Source organism: Piliocolobus tephrosceles, chromosome 15 (assembly GCF_002776525.5).
Source record: "Piliocolobus tephrosceles isolate RC106 chromosome 15, ASM277652v3, whole genome shotgun sequence".
In the NCBI taxonomy this organism is placed as follows: domain Eukaryota; kingdom Metazoa; phylum Chordata; class Mammalia; order Primates; family Cercopithecidae; genus Piliocolobus; species Piliocolobus tephrosceles.
Window position 1 is genome coordinate 33,536,250 of NC_045448.1, and position 24,309 is coordinate 33,560,558.

Below are 24,309 nucleotides of genomic sequence, written 5' to 3' on the forward strand. Positions count from 1 at the left end.
CCATTAATCCACTCGTTCATTAATGTAGTGAATAATTTTTGAGTATCTTTTATGTGAGAAGCAAAACCTTAGGCGTTAAGGAGTATACCAGAGAACAAACACAAAAATCTCTACAATCTTGGAGCTGATGTTTATGGCACTATAGAGATTTAAAAACAAATAAACAAGTAAAATATATAGTTTGTCAGATAGTGTTAAGTGTTATGAAGAAAAATAAATCCAGGAAGGGCAGTAGGACATGCCAAGTGAGAGGTGGGTGAGAGCTGAGAGGTGCGTTGTTTTAAATAGGGCAGGAAAGGCCTTACTTTGTTTGTACAGGTAAGGTAACTTTGTTGAAAGATATAAAAGAGTTAGTTCCAGATGACTTTAATAATCTGCTTTCACAAATCATTTGAGCAGCAGAATTGGGAGAACATTTGATCCAGCGTTTCTGCTGTTTTTATTGAACACTTGAAATAACCCTTTATTTTATGTTCTAAGAATGGTACCTTCAGCACAGGAATCTGGTTCTTTCACAGAATGAATAGAGGGCAAACATTTTCCCCCCAGAGTTATGTGCCTGGTGAACAGACTCATTCCAATGTCACTCCAGTGGTCTCACTGAACTAATACAACCATCATATGGACATTAGGTATTTTTTCCTATTCATTCACATGTTTGTTTTCTGAAGTTGACTATGAGCCTGTTGAAGGCAAGAATGGGACAATGATTTGTTCATCTTGGCAGCCTCAATGCCTAACCAAGTGCCTGGCATAGGCCAGGTGCTCAGTGATTGCCAGTTGAATAAATAAAGTTCGAGAGTAAAATAGACATTGACTTTCAACAGCTCATGAGATGAATCCTCAATGGCTGCATTTACCTACTAAAATAACTAAAGTGGATAAATGTCTTACATCATGACAGCCTCCCTCCTGCTCCAAGTCCTGTGGGGACCTGGCATCAAGGACCTACTCTTTAAAATCAAGTGATGATGTCTACCCAGCAGCGATGCTTTTGAGTGTAAGCAACTATAAGAGGCTATTGCCAATCATGTTTTCCACATGACAGTGCTGGCAAATGGGATAGCTGTCATCCCCACATATTCTTTCTACCTCTGTAACAGATAATCTGCCTTACATCTTCTTTCTGAGATGGTGTGGAGGAGTGATACCCTTTACACTAGATTAGCAGGCAAAACTATGATGGTTTGTGATATCCATGCTTGTAGAAGTAGTAAGAAGACAGGGAACACAGACGCTTTATTTTATAGTGGAGTCCTGATTCTAGGCCTTAATAATTGTATGGTTTTGGGTAAGTTGCTAAATCACTGTGAATCCCATCAACTCATCTGTTAACTGGGAATAATAATTACTACCTCACAGCACTGTTGTGAAGGTCAAGTTCGACAATATATGCAAAACATTTGGAATGGTGCATAGTATATAATGTGGGTGTTCAATAAATTAACAGTAGTATTTTTACCACTGCAAAGAATAATCCTACTCTCAGGCAAGTAGAATTTTTTATAGTTGTTGAATATTTATGAATCACTGAGGATAATGTTTATAAATATATTTGCATCTAAAATTTTTTTCTTACATACTCTTTTATTAATACTAAACCAAGTAACATTTATAATATTCTTGAATATCTTATCACTTAAGAAGATGAGGAAAGGTGGCTGGGTGCAGTGGCTCACACCTGTAGTCCTAGCGCTTTGAAAGACTGAGGTAGGTAGATCACTTGAGGTCAGGAGTTCAAGACCAGCCTGGGAAACATGGCAAAACCCCATCTCTACAAAAAAAAAAAGCCAGGAGTGGTGATGTGTGCCTGTAGTCCCAGCTACTAGGGGGTCGAAAGTGGGAGAATTGCTTGAACCCGGGAGGTCGAGGCTGCAGTGAACCGAGATCATACTACTGCACTCCTGCACTCCAGCCTGGGTGACAAAGTGAGGCTTTGTCTCAAAACCAAAAAAAAGATATGAGGAAAGTATAAAACATTGCATTAAAAATTTTCAGTTGTGAAGTGGAATGGTATATATAACAGGGAACATTTCCATGGTCTCCAAGCACCATCCATCCCCAGGAACAGCTTAGCAGGTATTTTTGGCATCGTAAAGGTTGATGTAATCTCAGTCACTGGTACTTTTCTTGTAGAAAGATACTGTCTATGGAAGTCATTATCTTTTCAGGTTGGAAAGTGATGCTCTAATGGGGTTCTGAACTCTAGTCTAATAACTTTCTCTTGTTTTTTTAATTTTTTAATTTTTTTTAGAGTTTTCTTGAAGTACAACTAAGGACAGGTCACCACTAGGCACTAACGTCACTGACTTGCATGATTATGGAGATGGTCTATCTGATGCTGAAAATGTCTCTGGTTTTTTGACAACGGCTAAATAACCATGGGATCAAGTGGCCTTGGGAAAGCAGCAACATTAGATGAACTGCTGCACACTTGCATTGAGATGTTTGGTATGAGCCTTTTCTCCTTTCATCTCTTTTGGATCTCTCAATGCTCTCACTTTCCTCTATTCCTCTATTCAGAGGCAAGTTGCTTGTGGAACAGAGTTCAGTCTCTGTACCTTGGTATTTAAGGCCTTTTGGATGGACCCCAGTCTGTCTCTCCAGCTTCACTGCCCTCCACATTTCTTTCCGTTTACTGCCCACAGCTCATACCCCAGTCAAACTGTCCACTTAATGTTTCTGGAACATTCCCTGTGACTTTCTACCACCATCCACTGGTCATATTCCCTTCATTGAAGTTCTGCTTCAGGGCCTTCTCAGATGTTCATAGTACCATTCCCAGTTTCCTTGGTCAGGAACACTGCTTGCCTTTTCCCCTGTCTCACATCCCATTGTAATTCCTTATACCACATAGCAAATGCCTCTATAATTATTTCTTGGTCTTTTGACTCAGATGAATGTGAGTAGCACAATTTACTGCATTCTACATTCAAACACATCATATCTGCTACTAGATTATACATTTTACAGCTGTATGTTCCTTGTGTTGTTGTTTTCGTATCCACCACAGCATATGGGGTTATCCCTTGCACAAAGAAAGTCAACCCACATGGGAGTAGTTATTTATTAAATTGATTACTATAGAAACCAGAGTTAAACCAGAGCAGGGTTGCCAGATAAAATACAGGATGACCAGTTACATTTGAATTTCTGACAAACATTTTTAGTGTAAGTATGACCTAAATAATGCCAGGGACATACTTACAATAAAGACATTAATCATTATTTCTCTTAAATTCAAATTTAACTGATTGTTCTGAATTTTATTTATGAAATCTGTCAACTGTAGACCAGAGGAAGGGTAAGACCTACCCACCTTTACTTGCAAGGAAATACTAGCCAAAGTAGGAGGTAAAAGATCACTGGTCGGCCAGGCGTGGTGGCTCACGCCTGTAATCCCAGCACTTTGGGAGGCTGAGGTGGGAGGATCACAAGGTCAGGAATTCAAGACCAGCCTAACCAATATGGTGAAACTCCATGTCTACTAAAAATAGAAAAATTAGCTGGGCGTGGTGGCGGGCACCTGTAGTCCCAGCTACTTGGGAGGCTGAGGCGGGAAAATCGCTTGAACCCGGGAGGCAGAGGTTGCAGTGAGCCGAGACTGTGCCACTGCACTCCAGCCTGGGTGACAGAGTGAGACTCCGTCTCCAAAAAAAAAAATTCATTTGTCTATGAAAAATTTTTGACACTATGACACTATTGCTTCTCTATTGATGTTAGAAAAAGTAAAGAGTAGCACTGTTATCTCCTCACTTCTTGTTCTATATTTTTAACAGATGACAATGGAGAACTGAATAATAGTTACTTGCCAAGAATAGTTCTACTGATGCACCGATGGTATTTATCTTCCACTGAATTGGCAGAAAAACTTCTCTGCATATATCTTTTCAACTACTGTGTAATTTTTACAACCATAAATCAAGCTCTGTATTTAGATAGAGTGTCTATCCAAAGCCAGTAAATTAAGATGAATAAATAGTCTTCGGTTATCCAGCTGTTTTGCGAATATATGTAGATGTCTAGACGAAACACATCTGGATGATAGACCAGATAGTTGACTCTCCATCTGGATGTTTTGGCTGTACTTGAAAATAATCACTAAGATGTAAAATGAAGCAGGAACTGTGGGCTGGATGTTTCTAACTTGTCTTAAACATATCTGTTAGTAGAACAATGAGAGAATATTTAACAATGATTCAAGACCAAATTTGTTTCTTCTGGGATGGCAAAATGGTGGGCGTAGAGGATGCAGCTTAATCATATGGAAATACAGTCAAAATAATATGCTCTCGCTTGGGCACAAACATCAATTTAGTTTTCACATCTTTCCTTGCTGCCAAGACACAATGAACATTCTAGCAGGCTTATTATAATTTGTTGACTGATACTAATGTTAGATTTTCTTGTGAAATGAAAACAAAAAAATCCTGCATGGTTAGAAACACCATTCCATAATGAAGGCTTTTAGCAGTCTACCACTTCTCTACATCATGCAGTCCAGAAAAGTGGTTGAAAGCCAAATGACTGAAGATGCAGTCTCCCATTCGTAAAAGGTTCTATTCCCTAAGAGCCAATGCTTATTATACAATCTCTAATGTTGGTGCCTGCAGTCTCTGCCTTCTTCAAGCCCATGAGGCCCTGGAGATGAGTGAGAACCGCTACAGGGAGGGGGAGCCTTAGAGGGAGAGGCACCGTCAAGTGTTGTTAGGGCCTGCCGAGGCTTCTGGAGCCAATAGGGTGTCCACCTGTTCAGTTCAAGCTTCCTCCACTTTCTACTTCTCTTCATCCTCCTCACAACCTCAGAGCAGAAAAGGATATTAGAGAGTCCATAAGGTCCATGGAAGTGAGCAAGATCCTAACTCCTGGTGGTCCAAGGGTCATATGCGTCCACTGTTGAAGTGTAGAACATAGGTAAGGATGGAGGGCATTGGCTCAGTCTGGCCATACTCTTGGCAATCTAGACATTGTCCAGAGAATGTACCCACCGACAGTGTTCTCACCCTTAGCATGGCCACCAGTGCATGAGACACAAGTAAAAAGGGATATTTAGGCATAGTAACATTTAATATGGGAAAGTTGAAGACCGCCTGTGAATCGACATTTCTATAAATTTTCCTCCCTTTGGATTTCTTGCTCATGCTATATCCACAGTGCCTGGCATATACACAAGCTCAATAAATATTTGTTTAAAAGAGTATGAATAAATACACTTACAAGTAAATAACACAACTTGAGTATTAATATACCTGAAAATGACATTTTCAAATATTAAAGAAGAAATTAGAGTACCTATACAGTTACGCATAGCATAACGACGGGGAAATCATCTTTCGATGATTTCATGATTTTGCAAATATCATAGAGTGTGCTTATATAAACCTAGATGCTGTAGCCTACTACACATCTAGGCTATATTACATAGCCTGTTGATCCTGGACTACAAACCTGTACTGCATGTCGCTATACTGAATTCTATAGGCAATTGTAATACAATCATGGGTATTTGTGTATCTAAACATAGAAAAGGTGTAGTAAAAATACGGTATAAAAGATAAAAAGTGGTACACCTTTATAGGGCGCTTATCACAAATGGAGCTTGCAAGACTGGAAGCCACTCTGGGTGAGTCAGTGAGTGAGTGGAGAGTGAATGTGAAGGCCTAGGACATTAATGTACAATATTGTAGACTTCATAGACACTATACACTTAGGCTACACCAAATTATAAAAATATTTTTCTTTCTTCAATAATAAATTCACTTTAACTTACTGTAACTTTTTTTTTTTTTTTGAGACGGAGTCTCGCTCTGCCACCCAGGCTGGAGTGCAGTGGCCGGATCTCAGCTCACTGCAAGCTCCGCCTCCCGGGTTTACACCATTCTCCTGCCTGAGCCTCCCGAGTAGCTGGGACTACAGGCGCCCGCCACCTCGCCCAGCTAATTTTTTGTGTTTTTTTTAGTAGAGATGGGGTTTCACCATGTTAGCCAGGATGGTCTTGATCTCCTGACCTCGTGATCCGCCCGTCTTGGCCTCCCAAAGTGCTGGGATTATAGGCTTGAGCCACCGTGCCGGGCCACTGTAACTTTTATACTTTATAAACCTTTAAAAACTTTTTAATCCTTTTATAATAACACTTACCTTAAAACACAAATATATTGTACTGCTGTAAAAAATATTTTCTTTCTTAATATCTTTATTCTACAAACTTATTCTATTAAATTTTTTTTTTTTTTTACTTTTTAAACTTTTTTATTAAAAGCAAAGACACAAACACATGCATTAGCCTAGGTTTAGGTTTACACAGGCTCAGGATCCTCAATATCACTGTCTTCCACCTCCACCTCTTATTCCACTGGAATGTCTGAGGGGTAGTAACAGGCATGGAGCTGTCATCTCCTATGATAACAACCCCTCCTTCTGGAATCGCTCCTGAAGAACCTGCTGAGGCTGTGTTACAGTCAACTTTTTAATTTTTTTTACATAAGTAAAAGGAGTACTCTAAAATTACAACAAAAAATAGTATAGTAAGTCCATAAACCAATAAGTCATTTATTCTCATTATCAAGTATCATATGCTGTACATGACTGTATATACTAGACTTTTACATGACTCACACAACAGCAGATTTGTTTACACCATCATCGCCACAAACACATGAGTAATGCATTGGGTTACAACATTATGCTGGCTACCATGTCACTAGGCAACAGGAATTTTTCAATCCCACTATAATCTTATTGGACCACTGTCATATATGCAGTCCTTCATTGACTGAAACGTCATTATGTGGTGCATAACTGTATAAGGCATTAATCCTAAATAAAAAATCTTTTTGGTTAAAATAGTATTTCTCGGCCAGGTGCGGTGGCTCACACCTGTAATCCCAGCACTTTGGGAGGCCAAGGCAGGCGGATCACAAGGTCAGGAGATCGAGACCATCCTGGCTAACACGGTGGACCCCCATCTCTACTAAAAATACAAAAAATTAGCCGGGTGTGGTGGCGTATGCCTGTAGTCCCAGCTCCTCGGGAAGCTGAGGCAGGAGAATGGCGTGAACCCGGGAGGCAGAGTTTGCAGTGAGCCGAGATTGTACCACTGCACTCCAGCCTGGGTGACAGAGCCAGAGCCAGACTCCGTCTCAAAAAATAATAATAATAAAAATAAAAATAGATAGTGTTTCTCTGTACTATCAGTTTTAATTATGTATAGTTGCCAGTCTATTTGTAATTACAATTGGCAGTTATTAGTTAAGTGTGGAGGAAGGCAAAACTAATCCTGTAACTGGCTTCTCCTTCAGACCAAAAAAATATATTCCAGAGCTATAATAAATCAAGTTTCAATTGTTCAGTGTCGAAGTCATCAGAGGCCACTTCTCTCTGTATTTGAGTGTCTTTATAACCCCAAATGTCCCCAGCATGGTCCTCTTATTAGGAATTGATATACATTGAGGGCACAGCTGCAGGTGTGTGTAAAGGAAATGAGGTGCACGAATTTTTTCTTTAACTGGTTTACGTATCGAAATGCCACTGGAGAAAGCTGCAATGAATTTCGGTTAAAGATCTGCTACTTTATGAGGTAAATACATTTACAAATTTAATTTCTTGTAGCTTCTGGTTCTGGCACGGTTGTAGTTTCTAGTTCTGCAATTGTTGACAATTTTTTTTGTTGACCTTTTTCCCAAGCTGCAGACCTAGTTTGACAACAGAGTCTACTCTGATACCCCTCCCACCAACTTTGTTAAAATTGGCCCTCCTCTGTTGGGTGGGGTGGGGGAAACTTTATCTTTTGGACTAGAGATTAAGTAGTAGTAAATGTGATTAAGGAATGAAACTAGCTCTTAGAAAGGGTGGATTTATTTTCTTCTACTCCCTCACCACACCCATTCCCACCTACTCACCATGACTTGAAGGAAGGGTTTCCTCTCAACTGAAAGAGAGGCTAGGAATGGGAGTGGTTTTAGATTGAAGGAGGGCAGAGAGAGGCTCCATGTGATGGATGGGGGTTTGGAGACAGGAGATGGCTAATTTGAAGTATGGTCCTGGATTCAGTGTTAAATGTAGTCTGTAAAATGGTACAATCGTTTCCATAGATATCCAACTTGAAATATTCCAGCTGCCAAAAATATTTGATGCCTTTCAGGTACTGGATTCTGAAATTTCCTGCAGAGTTTAATTTGGATCTTGGTTTGATTCGTATGACTGAGGAATTCCGGGAAGTAGCTAGTCAACTAGGATATGAAAAACACGTCAGCCTCATCGACATATCCAGCATGTAAGAGTGGCACCAACGTCTTTCACACTCGATGAGTCCACTGCTTAGGGGAGGAAGTAGTGATCACCCCACTTGTCCTGAGTCCATCCCACTCCTGAATCTAGGTTTGCTTCTGTGAGAAAAGCCTTGCTGCAGTGAGTACAAGCCGTATTGGACGCAACTCATCTCTCCAAGCTGCAGTTTCTTTACTTGTAAAATGTGGACAGTACCTTTCTCATGGGATTATTATGAACGTCCAATAAGGACATAAGACAGTGCATGAAAGCATTTGGCACAAAATAGACGCTCGGTATTAGTTACTGAGTCTGAATCTAGTTAACATCTCTTATGCCTTCACTACTCAAAGTGTGGTCTGCAGACCAGCAACATTAGCATCACCTGGGAGCTCGTTAGGAATGCAGCCTCTAGGCTCCACCTTAAACCTGAATTGGAATCCGCACTTTAAAGATCCCTAAGTGATTCACATGCAAGCTTGAGAAGCTCTGTACCATGGTGCTGCTGAGGTTGGCCTCAGAACAACAACCTTATGGTGGTTGACCATAGATGTCAGGAGCTGGTTAGCTCAGTTATTAGGTAACTGGTGCAATTAGGCCGCTTTCATATCAACTAGGTAACTTTGCACAGGGAAGACTATTTGATGATCCTAAATATGGTTATCCATCTTGCAAATGTATGTTCTTGTGTGTTAGGTATCTCTGTTTTCCACTGTCGATTACTATTGAATACTTCTTCAATAGTCATCAATGGTGAATGATCCGGGAATTATAAGGAATGTTTGGTGAAAATACATATTATTCAAGATCATTCCTAATAAATCAGAACCTCTGGCAGTGAGGCCCAGGCCTCTGTCTTTATAACAAGCTTTTCAGATAATTCTTGTTATACTAAAGTATGAGAACCACAGCTTCTAGTGGTTTCCATGTGCCTTAAATCACCATCTATATCCTGATAAACTCCCAAATTTATATACTAGCCCTGACCTTTCCTTTATGATCCAGACCTTGCTGGTCACAAAGAGACTAAGTAAGAGATTCTGGATGGATCAGTGCAAAACCTACTCTGTCTGGAAAAACAACTCCAAATTTATGTTCTGTTGGCAATTGGTCAGTGGTTTTCTCTTCAAATATGAAAGACAGGGCATGTATTTTGCACAAGCCCCTGGAAGCAAGCCAAGAGTTACAGAGTCAGTAGGTTAATAACTTCCATTGAGTGAAATGGGCTTTCAACACATTGACCGGACTCACTCTTCTTTTATAGTCCTTCCTATGACTGGATGAGAAGAGTCACACAGAGGAAAAAAGTATCCAAGAAGGGAAAAGCCTGTCTGCTGTTTGACCATCTGGAGCCCATTGAATTGGCTGAGCACCTCACTTTTCTGGAGCATAAATCTTTTAGAAGGATCTCAGTAAGAAACATGACATTTATTCTTCCAAGGATAACAACCACCATGCCAACTTCCCCAAGAGCTGCATTTTCATACTCTGAAGTGTTGGCAGCTTCTATCACTGTGCTCTGCTGGAAAAGTGCCCTTAATTCACAGGAACAATCCCTTTTAACCAAAGATAAATATTATCCTGTCTTTATTTTATGGCTCAGGAGCTATATTTCTGTCGCTATTTTCAATGTCTCCTTTCATAGGATTAAAGCGTGATTTTTCTAAATAGTCAGTGGAGATTTAACCATTCAAGGTTGATTTAGCTCCATTGACTTCTCCCAAGTGAACATGTTTTGCTAGGCCCTTCGTTTTTGGGAAAAAATATTTAGTTAGGTTCGGATTTGTGTAAATGGCTAATTATGGGTGTAGGTTGAAAATAGGAATTGTAGACTTTAAGGAGAGTCTCAACATCAGGTTGTTTCTTTCCCAGAGATAGAGATCCTGAATTAAACTTTTCTTTCCTACTCATCTTGATGGAGCCTCATTCCTTCTCTAACTCCCCCTTTTCTTTCTCTGGTCTGTGATTTCTTAGCCTCCTGCTCTCTATCCTCCTGTTATGATAACATTTTCCACATTGGTTCACAATCAGCCAACCAGTTTGCTTTGTCTCGCCAAGCTCTGGGGAAGTCGCACCTCCTCCTTCTCCTTTTCCAAGGTGTGGGAGAATGAATTACATTATTGCTTGCAAAGAAGACTGTCTTGGTTAGAAGCATGAATTTCTGAAAGACTGATTCTTTCACTAAGTAATCCTACTTGGAGAGTACCTTAACGATTCCCCGCAGGCAGGCCATGGGAGGGAGTCCCCTGCACTGTTCATATGATAGAAAGTTCATATGTATTTTTTGACATCTATGCTAACATTCTGAAAATGTGTTTGTCTTGCTAAAGAGCAGCCTTACTTCAATTGATTTTTTTTCCTCTGTCTTCTTTTTTCTTGAAACAACTTTACAATTGATGCTAATTTGAAATCATTATATTTGCGTTCATTTCCTCCTCTTCATTGTATACCATTGTATCTTTAACTTGCCTGATGGGAATCACCAGCAGTGTGTTAAAAATGGAGATTCTTGGCCCAGCGCGCCTTTAATCCCAGCACTTTGGGAGGCCAAGGTGGGCGGATCATGAGGTCAAGAGATCGAGACCATCCTGGCCAGCATGGTGAAACCCCATCTCTACTAAAAATACAAGAAAATCTAGCCAGGCATGGCGGCTTGCACCTGTAGTACCAGTTACTCAGGAGGCTGAGGCAGGAGAATCGCTTGAACCCTGGAGGCGGAGATTGCAGTGAGCCAAGATCGTGCCACTGTACTCCAGCCTGGCAACAGAGCGAGACTTGGTCTAAAAAAAAAAAAAAAAGGAGATTCTTTGGTTTTTCCTCTGAAGATAGTGATCGTTTACACCTAGGGTGTTCCCAGGAACCAGTATCTTACCAAGTGCCACAGGTGGATCTTATGACCCAGTAAATTTTGAACTCATTGGAATACAACTTTGAATCTTGCCTCTTTCTCCTCCCACCAAAGCTGTGATGTGTAGTAGTGGGTGTCTGTGCCTGGGGTGAGTAGTGGGGTTTGAAAAGCAGCAAAATAATATTTTAAAGACACATGTATATTCAAACTTTTAGGATGCCATTGTAAATGTGAAATAAAAGAAATTATTCTGTTGTTATGAAACAATATCTCACCTCTTCTATATAATATTCTAATTTCTGATTTTACAAAGACTCCATTATAATTCAGAATCTCTGAATCTTCCTTTCCTAGTTCACTGATTACCAAAGCTATGTCATCCATGGCTGCCTGGAGAATAATCCAACTTTGGAAAGATCGATAGCTTTATTTAACGGAATCTCTAAGTGGGTCCAATTGATGGTTCTTAGCAAACCAACCCCCCAGCAAAGGGCAGAAGTCATCACAAAGTTTATCAATGTTGCAAAGGTATGTCTGGTAATCAGACTGGGTTCTTGAGTTCTAGATGTTCATTCACTCTGTTGAGAAAAGTCCTTGAGGAAATGTGGTGTTCACAGTATAAGAGCACTGGACAACTAAACTACTCGCTGATGTCTAATGAACAAATCGTATTTTTGCCATGCAAGAAGATTGCTTTCGAAAAGCAATGCTTAGAAGCATTTAACGTAGCTATTTTTCTGTGAAGTAATAGATATAATTCTCTGATTCTATTTGTGCTTCATTTTAAATTGATGTAATTTTTTCATTAGCTTCTTGTTATTAAAATTGTGCATAAATGTACTTGTAATTCAGAAGTTTAGACTAATTTAAAAATCCTTAAAAAGCACTGATGCATTTTTATTGCAGAAGCTCCTTCAGCTCAAAAATTTTAACACCCTGATGGCAGTGGTGGGAGGCCTCAGTCATAGTTCCATTTCACGCCTCAAAGAGACGCATTCTCATCTTTCTTCAGAAGTTACAAAGGTACAGTAGATTTGATCCTAGTTAAAAGTAAAAAAATGCATTTGTAAATTGTTCAGATTTAGTATATGCCTAACAAATGTCACTCAGAGGGGGAAAGTTTTCCTCTTAAACCAGTGGTAGTTTATACATGGGGACAAAGTAGAAAGGGAATAACCACACCAGCTGAGTTCACCTGGAAAAACAGGTTGGAGGTGTTGGTAAGTGTCCCAGGAAGAATGCTTTGACATACCATTAACATATTGTAGTGGTGGCCAGGCGTGGTGGCTCACTCCTGTAAACTCAGCACTTTGGGAGGCCGAGGCGGGTGGATCACAAGGTCGGAGATCGAGACCATCCTGGCTAACACAGTGAAACCCCGTCTCTACTAAAAATACAAAAAAATTAGCCAGGCGTGGTGGCGGGCACCTGTAGTCCCAGCTACTCCGGAGGCTGAGGCAGGAGAAAGGCGTGAACCTGGGGGGCGGAGCTTGCAGTGAGCCGAGATCGCACCACTGCACTCCAGCCTGGGCAACAGAGGGAGACTCTGTCTCAAAAAAAAAAAAAAAAACCCAACATATTCAACAGGTATCTATTTGGTCCTACTATAGGATAGGCACTGTGATACACAAAGTAAATAAGACAGAAATAGTTCCTACCCTACCTCCTGAAATAAAGTCATCCAATTACTACTCTATTAATAACACTGTTGGGCACATCAAAAGATAGAAAGGGGAAGACATAGGCCTTGTATACAAATCCTCAGATTTAGAACTAAATTGTCATGAAAAAAAAATATATGTGTATATATATAAAAAACAGTGATCATTTTCCAAACTGAGCTTTCTGCCATATTTATTTTTATGACATGATAGTTCTTTTTCTTCTTGAGCAAGAAGGAGCATTTCATCCTTATGAAAAGATTGTCACGTAAGAGTGCACTTTGTTATTTCAATATGGACACTTTTAGCTGTGAGTTTAAAAGAAAAAGAAAAAAACTTCTACAGCAATTAAACACTCAGGAAATGTATTGTCCATGAGGCGTGGTGGCTCACACCTGTAATCTCAGTACTTTGGGAGGTGGAGGTGGGAGGATTGCTTGAGGCCAGGAGTTTGACATCAGCCTGGGTAACATAACTAGATCCTGTCTCTACAAAAAAAAAAAAAAAAAAAATTAGCCAGGTGTGGCAGTGTGTGCCTGTAGTCAGTCCCAGCTATCTGGGAGGCTGAGATGGAATGATCATCTGAGCCCAGGAGTTTGAGGCTGCAGTGAGCCAGGATCATACCACTGCACTCCACCCTGGGGGACATACCTGGAAGTCCAGAGACAGAGCAGGCATGATCTGATCAGACCTCTGACTCAGGGGCTCTGCCTGCCTCTGATTATTAGAGAGTTTTGTTTTTTTGTTTGTTTCATCAAACTGGTTTTTCTCCTAATTGGGCTGTCTGTAGCAACCGAAAAATTATGTTCCCTTGTTCATGAAAGCTGAAGATAGGGAAGACTTCTCACTTCAACTTTTCACGCATAGAATTAAAGACCTTTTGAGCCAACTCAGGGCTGGACCAATAACAGGTGCCAGAGGAATACAATGTACTGATTGGCTTAACCCTGAGTTCCTGAACCAGTCACAAACTAGAGGGATGCAATTACTCTGATGATAAATCAGAACCCATTCTTGGTCCTGGAAATGGAAATAGCTCTGTCTGAGTCATAAGGGCTGCTTTGGGAGAGAGTAGACTAATTAAAATCGGGGTCTACTAGAAAGACCATGCCCGGTTGCTGTGAAGCAACCAAACAATAACTTGTCCATATAAACAAGAGGAAGTAAGCCACAGAAGTACCGTTGTTTGACCTCAAACTCTGTACTCATTCCAAGTATAATGGAACTTATTAGGTAATAAGTATTTCATTTTCTTTTAGCTTTGTACCAAATCTCAAGTAAAAGGCAAAAACAAATTTTAAATGTTGTGAAGAATAAGAATCTGATAGAAGCTTATAGAGGCTTGGAGAACTACCAGTATATCTTTTAAAATTATTTATTGGAACTTCTCTTACTTACAGAGAAAGAAACCAAGGCCCAAAAAAGTGAAGTGACTTGTTCAAGGTCACCCTTCTAGTTAGGCAGAATATAGAACCACAGTTATCTCATAACACATTGCAACTTCCCCTACCCCACAGTGTCCCAGATTAACCTCAAGTAATATCTGGAATGCAACTTTCTTGGAACAACTAAAAAATTTTAATATTCGACATGCTTGAATTTGTGGACAGTAATATTTTCATAAATTCCCAAACACTTAAGAATACATGATGCCATTTAATATCCCAACATCTCTAGTAGGTAGGCAGACATGTAGGTTATTTCCATTTTATAGCAAAATGGAACCGGCTGCTCAGTGCGTAGCCAGGCCTAGTACGTTTTCTAACTTTCTTTTTCTTGATTAATATTTCCCTGTAGCAACATTGGTGCAAGTGATACTTTTCTCAGTAGCTGAGGAATTTCCTAGCCACACATTGCAGGACCTGGGGGTGTACAGAAGGGAAAAAGCTGTTTGAAAATTCTACTTTTCCATCTGTTCCCAGAACTGGAATGAAATGACAGAGTTGGTCTCCTCCAACGGTAATTACTGCAATTACCGCAAGGCCTTTGCCGACTGCGATGGCTTCAAAATCCCCATCCTTGGAGTACACTTGAAAGACTTGATAGCAGTCCATGTCATTTTCCCAGACTGGACGGAGGAGAACAAGGTGAACATTGTGAAAATGCACCAGCTCTCCGTTACCCTGAGTGAACTAGTCTCCCTGCAGAATGCCTCTCACCACCTAGAACCCAACATGGATTTGATCAACCTGCTCACAGTGAGTTCCAAGGAGCCAAGTTTGGGCTCTGTAACTCTTCTGGACCTTTCTTTCCAGGAGACATAGGAAGATGTGTGCCAGCAATTCATTCTGGAGGAAAATTGGTTTCAGAGTCAATAGATGAGAGGAAATCTCATAGGACAAGGGAAAAGGAACCCTGATTAGTATTTTCCATAACCAGCAAATCTTGGGGCAAAGAAATCTACCTTTGTTCAGCAGGGCCCACTCTCTGCCGTATGGCTCCACTTCTGGAGTTCTTAGAGAGGCTCCTCCAGACTCTGTCTCAGCCCTCACTCTCCTTCACCACATTCGTCCAACTCATCACATCCTTCTATATGTCCTCCAGTCATCTGCTCCTCTTTATCCTCACTGCACTGCTTTAGCTGAAGCCTGGAGTAATGCAAGGACCTTCTCTGCAATCCCCCTCTTCCCATTATGAACCTCCCAAACCTCCAGGATGTAGTTTACAGACTGGCATTCGAGGTTCTTGAAGACTCAGTCTCCAACCGTCAGCCCAGCCTTCCTTGCCATCACCCTCTCCCACATTTTACCAGCCTTTGAGAAATACTGATCTTCTTATACTTTGCACTCCAAGAAATGCTGCCTTCTGCTTTCTGGCCTTTGCACTTTCTTGGAGAATCCTATCCCCATCCATATGGCGAGTTCAAATTCAAAAGCCTGTCTTTCTGGAGCATTCTCTCTCCCCCTCCAAAGCAGTCACGCATCTGTCACACGTCACCCTGGCACTTTATATTTTCCTTAACTATAGGAGGAGTCGCTCTGAATTCAATTTTTTTCTGTTTACCTGCCTTACATATCATATCCCTCGCACCTCTCACAGTTCCTGGCATATTTAGGAACTCGGTAAATGAACTGCATGCTGTATTTAGGAGGGATGTGGCTTAAAAAAAGAAGTTCACCTGCCACTCATACTTTTTTGGCATTTGTGGCACACATGTCTAGCTGGTCTCCGCATCCTAGAACTTCTAGACACAACAGGTGTATAGAAGAGAACATTTCCCACTGGCTGCTTCTTTGTGGGAAGAAGAGGCATAACAAAATTCACTCGCCCTTCCTTAAATAAAAGTAGAGGTACAACTTCCCTGTTTGGGTTTATAACACTGTAGCATCTGAAACTCAGCTGCAATACTGAATTAACTGTTTTCCTTGTATGGCTGTGGAAAATGAAACCAATAACTCCTCTTAATTTCTGAGAGCCTAAATCCCCTAGGTCTGCTGCATTGGAATAGGAGTGTGGTTTCTCGCCCTTCTCACAAACTGTTCCTAGAGCATGTAATTGTTTACCAAATAATAAACCCCTAAGCATAGGCAATAATGCTAGCTATACCCTTCAAATAAAGCAGAAGTGGCCAACACACAGAAACACAGCTCTCTTAAAGATGAGTTGTTGTGACAAATAGTAAATATGCAGACTTTCTCTACTGGGGATGGGGAACACAACTCACAATAATTCAAGCACCTGCATTTATTTATTTATTTATTTATTTATTTATTTATTTATTAATTATGATTATACTTTAAGTTCTAGGGTACATGTGCACAACATGCAGGTTTGTTACATATGTATACATGTGCCATGTTGGTGTGCTGCACCCATTAACTCGTCATTTACATTAGGTATATCTCCTAATGCTATCCGTCCTCCCTTCCCCCTCCTCACAATAGGCCACGGTGTGTGATGTTCCCCTTCCTGTGTCCTAGTGATCTCATTATTCAGTTCCCACCTATGAGTGAGAACACACGGTGTTTGGTTTTCTGTTCTTGCAATAGTTTGCTGAGAATGATGGTTTCTAGCTTCATCCATGTCCCTACAAAGGACAGAACTCATCCTTTTTTATGGCTGCATAGTATTCCAAGGTGTATATGAAGCATCTGCATTTATTAATGATTTGCCATGTATATATGTTTCTGTGAATGAGTGACCAGAGTCGCAGCCCCAATCAGACTGCAGACCCACAGCCGCAGGTGATGTCTGCAGACCCGTGTCCATGTGGAGCCTAGGCTTCCCGTGTCTGTGTCCAAGCTGTCCACGATGTCAAGCACAAATTCAGAGAGCAGGTGCCTACCCTTGGGCAATTTCCATAGAGATAAAAGATAATAATGGGGTAGAGAAATTAATTTGAGTTATAAATGAAACAAGCAACATTACGACAAAGAGATATTTAGAGAAATATTGAAGGATTTTCAATAAAATTTCAGGAGTACAAACGAAAAAATCTGAACTCTAGAAATAAAGGCTAAGAAAAAAATTCCTTTTTGCTGGGGAGGAATCTCTCTCTCTCTCTCTCATATTGAAGGAAAACTTAGAAGCCATCAAGCGCCGTATTTAGTAAGTGCAGTGTTGGGTAGCACAGTGTAGTGGCAGAATCCTAGATGGGAGACCTTGCTTTCAGCCTTCCCTCTGCAGTTGCTTGGCTTTTTCTCCTTGCTAAGAGCCTTGACTTTGGCTTTTTTTAAAATAAGTGTTTCATGCTCATTTGTGAGGTCTTTTCCAGCTTTAAACTTCCAGGATTCTAGATGTAAGAACCGGTGGAGTCTTGAGAGTAAGGAACCAAGAGTTGACTTGATTCTGTAGTACCAGCCCGATAGCTCATCACGATAGCACAATCCTGTGTATGAGTCACCAAACTTCAAGCCGAGATCCTTTCTCTCCCCACACAGCTAAAGAAGTTTAGTGCATAGCAGTATACATTCATTCTTCCTGACTCCTGAGGTGTTAATCTCCTCAACATGAGGACCGAGGAGGCTTCTATCTTGTGGTCACTAGAGCCCAGTGGCCTTTTTTATGAAGCACACACGTATCTGGATTAGAATCATATGGCTGACCACAGCTGCCCCAATGCATGTGAAGGCATCCACATGCCAGCATTGGAAGGGGTGATTCATTTTGCCCCAGGACTCTAAATTTTCACCTGAAGTGATTGTTTTCATCTAAACATGGCCCCAGCTGAGGTCGTCTGTATATGATGGACAGCCCTGGAGGACAGAAAAAGAGAACCCTTAAGTTCATCAACAATTATGAAATGCCTACTCTGTGTGGTGGGCTATAGGGCAGTGCTTTAACTTTCTGTAATAGTTGATTACAATTTTCACAGCACTTTTCACATACATTTCCTCAGTAAATTCTCACACACACCCTGCAGTCCAGCCTGGGCAGGGCTGCGGATGTAACATCACCCCTGCCCCTTCCTTTTTTTTTTTCTTTTTTAAACAAAAGAAGAAACTGAGATTTACAAAGGACAGGCGGTAACCTTCTGCATCGCAGTCTGGGCCAGGTTCCCCTCAAATGGACATTTGTTCTCTCATGTGGGCACATTGCTGACATCTAATTTATTTCACATCTGTAAAAATTAATTAATACCGCTCTCTCCCCCTCTTCATGATGTGCAGTAAAGGAAGTAATGACAGGACAAAATATATGAGGGTAGGAGCTTTGTTTGTCATTTTTATCATTGTATCCTTGGCCCCTTGAATGTGGCACCAGGCATGTTGAGGGAAGGAGGACCACGCCACCAAACTGTTGGGATTCTTATTGTTTCTCTTTTCGGGGAATATCTGAAGAGGACATTTCCCTTACATCCCAATTCATGTAACCAGGAGTTTTACAAGCTGATGCTCCCGTTGCATGGGGTATGAAATAGTCTGAATCTTTTCATGGTATTTTTAGCCCTATCAGTTACTTTTACCATTTTGAGTACATGCAAATAACTGGAAAGCCCCTGTATTTTTAATTTTAGTCTCATTTTTAAAAAAGAAGAAGAAGAATAAGAAGAGTTTCAAAAATGGTGAGTAGAGGCAGTCTGATGTCCAGGTGTGTTTTATTTTATGATAAACAGTCAAGCCAATGTAGATCCTACTGAAGACTGAATCTGCAACCAGCTTTGCTGAAAGTATAGGTTGGTAAATGCAACAACTTGAAACAGTGGATTGGAACATTTGTCAGAAAAAAACAGCCAGGTTCAAAATATGTTTGACAAAAGCAAATGTTCTTGAAATTCCATTGATGAGCAGCCCATATTATAAAAAAGGTGTGTAGAAAGTAGAACAGATCACTCTTTGGGCAGGTCCGTAAAGCCCGGAGGAGATCTGAGAGAGGAAGTAGAATCATGGCTGGGAAAGAAGAGATGCTAGGAGTAACCCCAAGCGGCAGCTTTACATTCATGGATAAGCACAGTGGCATTTGACTCGTGCATTGACTGGAAGCCAAACCCTGCATTTGTGACCTTCTAAACAAACTCTAGTCAGACACCCATTAGCTCATTTAATCTTCACCATAGTTCTTGGAGGCAGCTATTATTTATGATTCCCATTTCACAGATCAGGAGACTAAGACTCAAGAAGGTTAACTGCATGCCCAGGCTCACACTACTAATAAGCAGAGAGCAAGTATTTGGACACTACCAAAACATTTCCATCGCTGAGCCAGTTATCCATTTGACACATGGAAATACCCAAGGATGTTCTGTTTCTCTTGAAAGAGCATCTCCCCGCCTTAGTGTGTGGCTAATTTGGATTCTTGGTTGGCAGTGGTAGCGCTGCTGTCATCTCATCTCCAGCAGATGCTGGTGCCAGTGATCACAGGACTTGGAAGCTGAGTCAGGAGGAAGGGAACACGCTCCTCCAAGTCTGCACTAACTACTGATAACAAGGAATTCAGAAGGAAGGAGTCACTTGGTTTTCTCTCTTTATGTAACCTTCACAGTGCGAGGCTGCAAGCTGGGACAGGGGATACAGAGGTGCAAAAGACACATGTGCTGCCCATTTTCATGAGACTGAGAGCCTGGTGCAGTTGTCTGTTGTGGGAATTACAAAATAGACAACTGCCCACGGCTGATGTATTTTATTTGGTCCATATGGAATCATAAAATTTTGTTGTTGTTAGTTCCCAGTGTTTAAAAATTGGGATAGTTTATCTAAAACTCCAGATTTCTGGCTTCTCTGAACAAATCAGAAGATTTGGCAACTCAAGGTCCAATGTTAGGCTGACAGCCATTTTGTCATTGCTGAGTAGCAAAGTTCATCACAAACCACACCTCTCCCTGTGGCTTCCCTAACAGAGAGTGGTGTCAGGTCCCATTTATCATCACAATTTTTTTAAAAATTATGGCGCTAAGAGGAAAGATCCCTAAATAAATTACATCTGCAAAGAATGTTTTCCAAATAAGACGTTGTGGTACCATTGTCTCTATCAAAATGTACCTTTTATGCATCCTACTTGACTCTTTTATATAATGGAATGGCTCCCAAAGGCATTTGTTTGTGACATGTGGAGGTTTCCTTTCCTGTAACAAAGCAGAGCCTGGGAGGTAGGAGTGATTGCTGTTTAGGGCAAGGTGAATACGATGTCTCTTCTTTGTAAGAAGGATTGTCATGATCTTGGCATGATACTGGGGAAATTTCACAGTTAAATCAGTTTTATTTTGTTTAGAAAAAAAACTTTGTGACAAAGTGCAGGTAAAAGAAACGTGACCTGATTATGAAGTCCTTAATTTAAATGTTACATTCAAGCAGCTGCTAGAACAGTAACTCTAACAGTCCCTGGCACATAGTAGATTACTGATAAATATTTGTTGAATGAATGATTTGAAAATGAAATTTTATGATGCCAACTTCTTTTTTAAAGGAAGTAGAACAGGAAAAGGAATCTTTGAAAACATCTTCACCTCTGAGTTTTCTCTGGCTTCCTGCTTCTTTCTTTTCCCCCTCACTCCACTCTTATACACACGTTAGATAAAATATGTTAAAGGACATTTTTCATTCCTACATGGTCAAAGAAGGGAGCCAGCACTGGTTATGTTCATGGCCGGGGAAGTGATGTGATCCATGGAGTGTTCTAGCTTTAAAGGAGTAGGTGGCAATTGTTCAGGCTTATTTTAACCTCATGACTTCTGTTTTAGGTGAGTGAGAACATGCACTGTAAGGCTTTCCAGAGTTTATCCACGTTCTCCAATCTGGATCTGTGTTGTCCTTGCCTGCAAAGATCTTCCTCTCTCTTTTGTCCAGATTCAGTCCCAGTCCTCCTGGTTAAGTCCCAGTTCACAAGGACATCCATGAATCCATCCTGATCATTTCTGTCTCCAGTGGCCCCTATGCATAATAATAATATAACAAATAACAAATACGATAATAACACAGTAACATTAACACTACAAAATAACACTTCTTGAGATTTGACTGTGTACCAGGTCCTGTGTGAAATACTTTGCATGCGTTATTTCATTTGGTCCTGATACAAATCCAACTCAGTAGGGACTTTTATGATCATTTCCATTTTCCAGATGTGGAAACTGAGTGTCAGAGAGGAAATTACTTGCTAAAGGTTACACAGCTAGCCAGTGGCAGGCTCCATGCTTGAACCCAGCCCTGCCTGACTACACAGCCTCTGCCCTCGTGTATTTACTATGCTGCCTCCCTGATTTCTGACTGGTTCCTGGAGCACTTAAAGTGGGGCAACTACTTCACGCTCAGCATGTGCTGCCTTTTATTGCTCTGAACACACCTTTTTAGGTTCAGGCCCTATTTATTCAAATAAATTATCAGGCGCTTGAGGGCAAGGAATGATTTTATATCAGCTTGCCTCACTAGGACTTAGCACAATGCTCTCAAATAATGGGAGCCTAGTTAACTGCTCCTTTATTTCCACAGTTCTTTAATCAAACCTCAAAGGCAGCATTTATTACATTTACAAGTCTTACTGTTTGCATCTGTCCCCGCTTCCAGCCTGGAAACATCAGGTCGCCCTCATCTGTGACTCAGCACTGAGCACCTGGGAGCTGCTCAGTAAATATCGCTGAGGAATTGAGTTGATGGTTCTCATCGATACTGATGATTAACCAGGATTAACGTTTTCTCTTTTAAAGTTCATTTTCCGTCTCTGCATGCCGTCTTTTTATTGTTCTGCGTTTACTCAAATTCCTGTATTAGACAGTGAACTTAAACATTCAACTTGAACAAAAATTCAGCAACGTAAATAAATAAATAAATGTAATCCAACATATTTATCCCTTTTAATTTTGTTATAGCTTTCCCTTGACCTCTATCACACTGAAGATGATATTTACAAACTGTCACTGGTGCTGGAGCCTAGAAATTCTAAATCGGTAGGTATTATTTTCTCCCTAAGGATCAGTGCCACTCACTATTTTTTGTCAGTAATTGGCTATTACAATGTTGCTTTATGTTCTAAAATGGAAGAATTTTAAAAATTGATAGTATTCTTTTTTTTTTTTTCTTTTGGAGGCGTAGTCTTGCACTATCACCTGGGCTGGAGTGCAATGGTGCGATCTCGGCTCACTGAAACCTCCGCCTCCTGGGTTCACGCGATTCTCCTGCTTCAGGCTGCTGAGTAGCTAGGATTACAGGCACACACTGCCATACCTGGCAATTTTTAAAATATTTTTATTTTTAGTAGAGACAAGGTTTCACTATGTTGGCCCAGGCTGGTCTCGAACTCCTGACTTCGTGATCCGCCCACCGTGGCCTCCCAAAGTGCTAGGATTACAGGCGCGAGTGACCACGCCCGGCCATTATTCCCATTTTATCAATGGGACAGCTTAGCCCTGACAGTTTGAGAATTATGTCTTCAAACCAGAGGCTAAAAAAGAGGAAGAACGTCATACTCTGTTTTATAATTGATCTTCTGTTTGTTGTGTTCCTGCTAAGAACTCAATACACCTAGGACCAAAAAGAAAGGAAAAGAATAACAACTCATCTTAATGTTAAAGATCATTTAGACTGTTTCAAGCTTTAAAAAAGCTCCATTCATCATAAAATTAGATTTAAAATTTTAAATATCTTGATCATAATTTACAAATTTCTCTACTAACCATTGATTCAACTCAGAATTTGGATGTCACATTGGATAGTGTCTCACTTAGTAGATGGCAAACTCTTAGTAAATCAACTTTATATAATGATTGAAGAAATTGCATTATTGAATATACACCACTCATTGGTTTTAGTGGATGGATTATATTTTAACTATGCTTTGCACTAATACAAAATGCCTGGATGAGTTTAAAATTTATAATGAGGTTGGCCGGGCATGGTGCTCATGCCTGTAATCCCAGCACTTTGGGAGGCCAAGGTGGGCGGATCCTAAGGTCAGAAGATTGAGACCATCCTGGCTAACATGGTGAAACACTTCTCTACTAAAAATACAAAAAATTAGCCGGACGTGGTGGCGGGCACCTGTAGTCCCAGCTACTCAGGAGGCTGAGGCAGGAGAATGGCATGAACCTGGGAGGTAGAGTTTGCAGTGAGCGGAGATGGCGCCACTGCACTCCAGCCTGGGTGACAGAGCAAGACTCTGTCTCAAAAAAACCAAATCAAAACAAAACAAAACAGAAACATTTATAGTGAGGTTGAGGCTCACATGTTGAAGATAAAATGCCTATGCTTGCTTCTTATAATCACATCTTGAGATCAGTTCTCTTATAAAGATCTCATCCTTACCAGCTGAACTCTATAACATAGTCACTATGGCCCCTAGGTTTATTAATACCTACTGTGATTCTGAACCATCAGACCGAAAGAGACAAAATGGCAGTGAGAGCCATTCTCTGGCCCTGGCAGGACAGGCACTTGAGTCTGAGTCAGTTGAGCTGGTAGCATCTGTTCTTAAAATAGTGCATGTGGTTCCATGAGCATGTTCTCCTTCCTGCCAGTCTCAGGAGGCTTGTCTCTTGGAAATACTGCAGAACAGAGCCATGCGGGATGATATGGCACATGCAATGGTAGGAGTGAGGACCCAGACTCTTTAAAGCTAGCAAGAAAGCCAAAGCTTTTGAAAACCAAAAAGGAATTTGTAAGCCCCTCCCTAATTCTGTAGTTTTGTCATGATGAACCTGGCCATGGTGTGTTAAGCCCTGTTGTATGTGTGCATACAGAATTTCCACCTCTTGACACCAATTAGGCACCAGAATTGCTTCCAGCTGTTGAATGCCTGGCAGGGCATCATACACAGTTTATCTTATTAACTCCGTTAAGAAAACTAGGTCTGGGCCAGGAGCAGTGGTTCATGCCTGTAATCCCAGCACTTTGGGAAGCCAAGGCAGGAAGATCACTTGAGGTCAGGAGTTTGAGACCAGCCTGGCCAACATGGTGAACCTTGTCTCTACTAAAAATACAATAATTAGCCAGGCCTGCTGGCTGTTCCAGCTACTTAGGAGGCTGAGGCAGGAGGATCACTCGAACCCAGGAGGCAGAGGTTGCACTGAGCTGAGATCACACCACTGCACTCCAGGCTGGGCAACAGAGCAAGACTCCATCTCAGAGAGAAAGAAAGAGAGAGAGGGAGGGAGAGAGAGGGAGAGGG

At 41.0% G+C, this 24,309-nt stretch overlaps 1 protein-coding gene across 14 annotated transcripts in view; it reads left to right on the forward strand.

The window, feature by feature from the left end:
- Positions 1-24,309, forward strand: part of RASGRP3 (RAS guanyl releasing protein 3) — a 115,122-nt gene that overhangs the window by 36,158 nt on the left and 54,655 nt on the right. For 6 of the 14 annotated variants that reach the window (XM_023216368.3, XM_023216366.3, XM_023216364.3 and 3 more), the window contains exons 3-11: positions 2,255-2,451; positions 3,780-3,882; positions 7,514-7,576; positions 8,141-8,272; positions 9,530-9,677; positions 11,468-11,641; positions 12,020-12,136; positions 14,697-14,972; positions 22,016-22,093. In XM_023216368.3, the coding sequence (XP_023072136.2) occupies positions 2,382-2,451; positions 3,780-3,882; positions 7,514-7,576; positions 8,141-8,272; positions 9,530-9,677; positions 11,468-11,641; positions 12,020-12,136; positions 14,697-14,972; positions 22,016-22,093 (1,161 nt within the window). In that variant the 5' untranslated portion in view covers positions 2,255-2,381. Of the gene's footprint in view, positions 1-518; positions 633-2,254; positions 2,452-3,779; positions 3,883-7,513; positions 7,577-8,140; positions 8,273-9,529; positions 9,678-11,467; positions 11,642-12,019; positions 12,137-14,696; positions 14,973-22,015; positions 22,094-24,309 lie in introns of all 14 variants that reach the window. The other 8 variants (XM_023216370.3, XM_023216369.3, XM_023216373.3 and 5 more) reach the window with 6 other exon arrangements.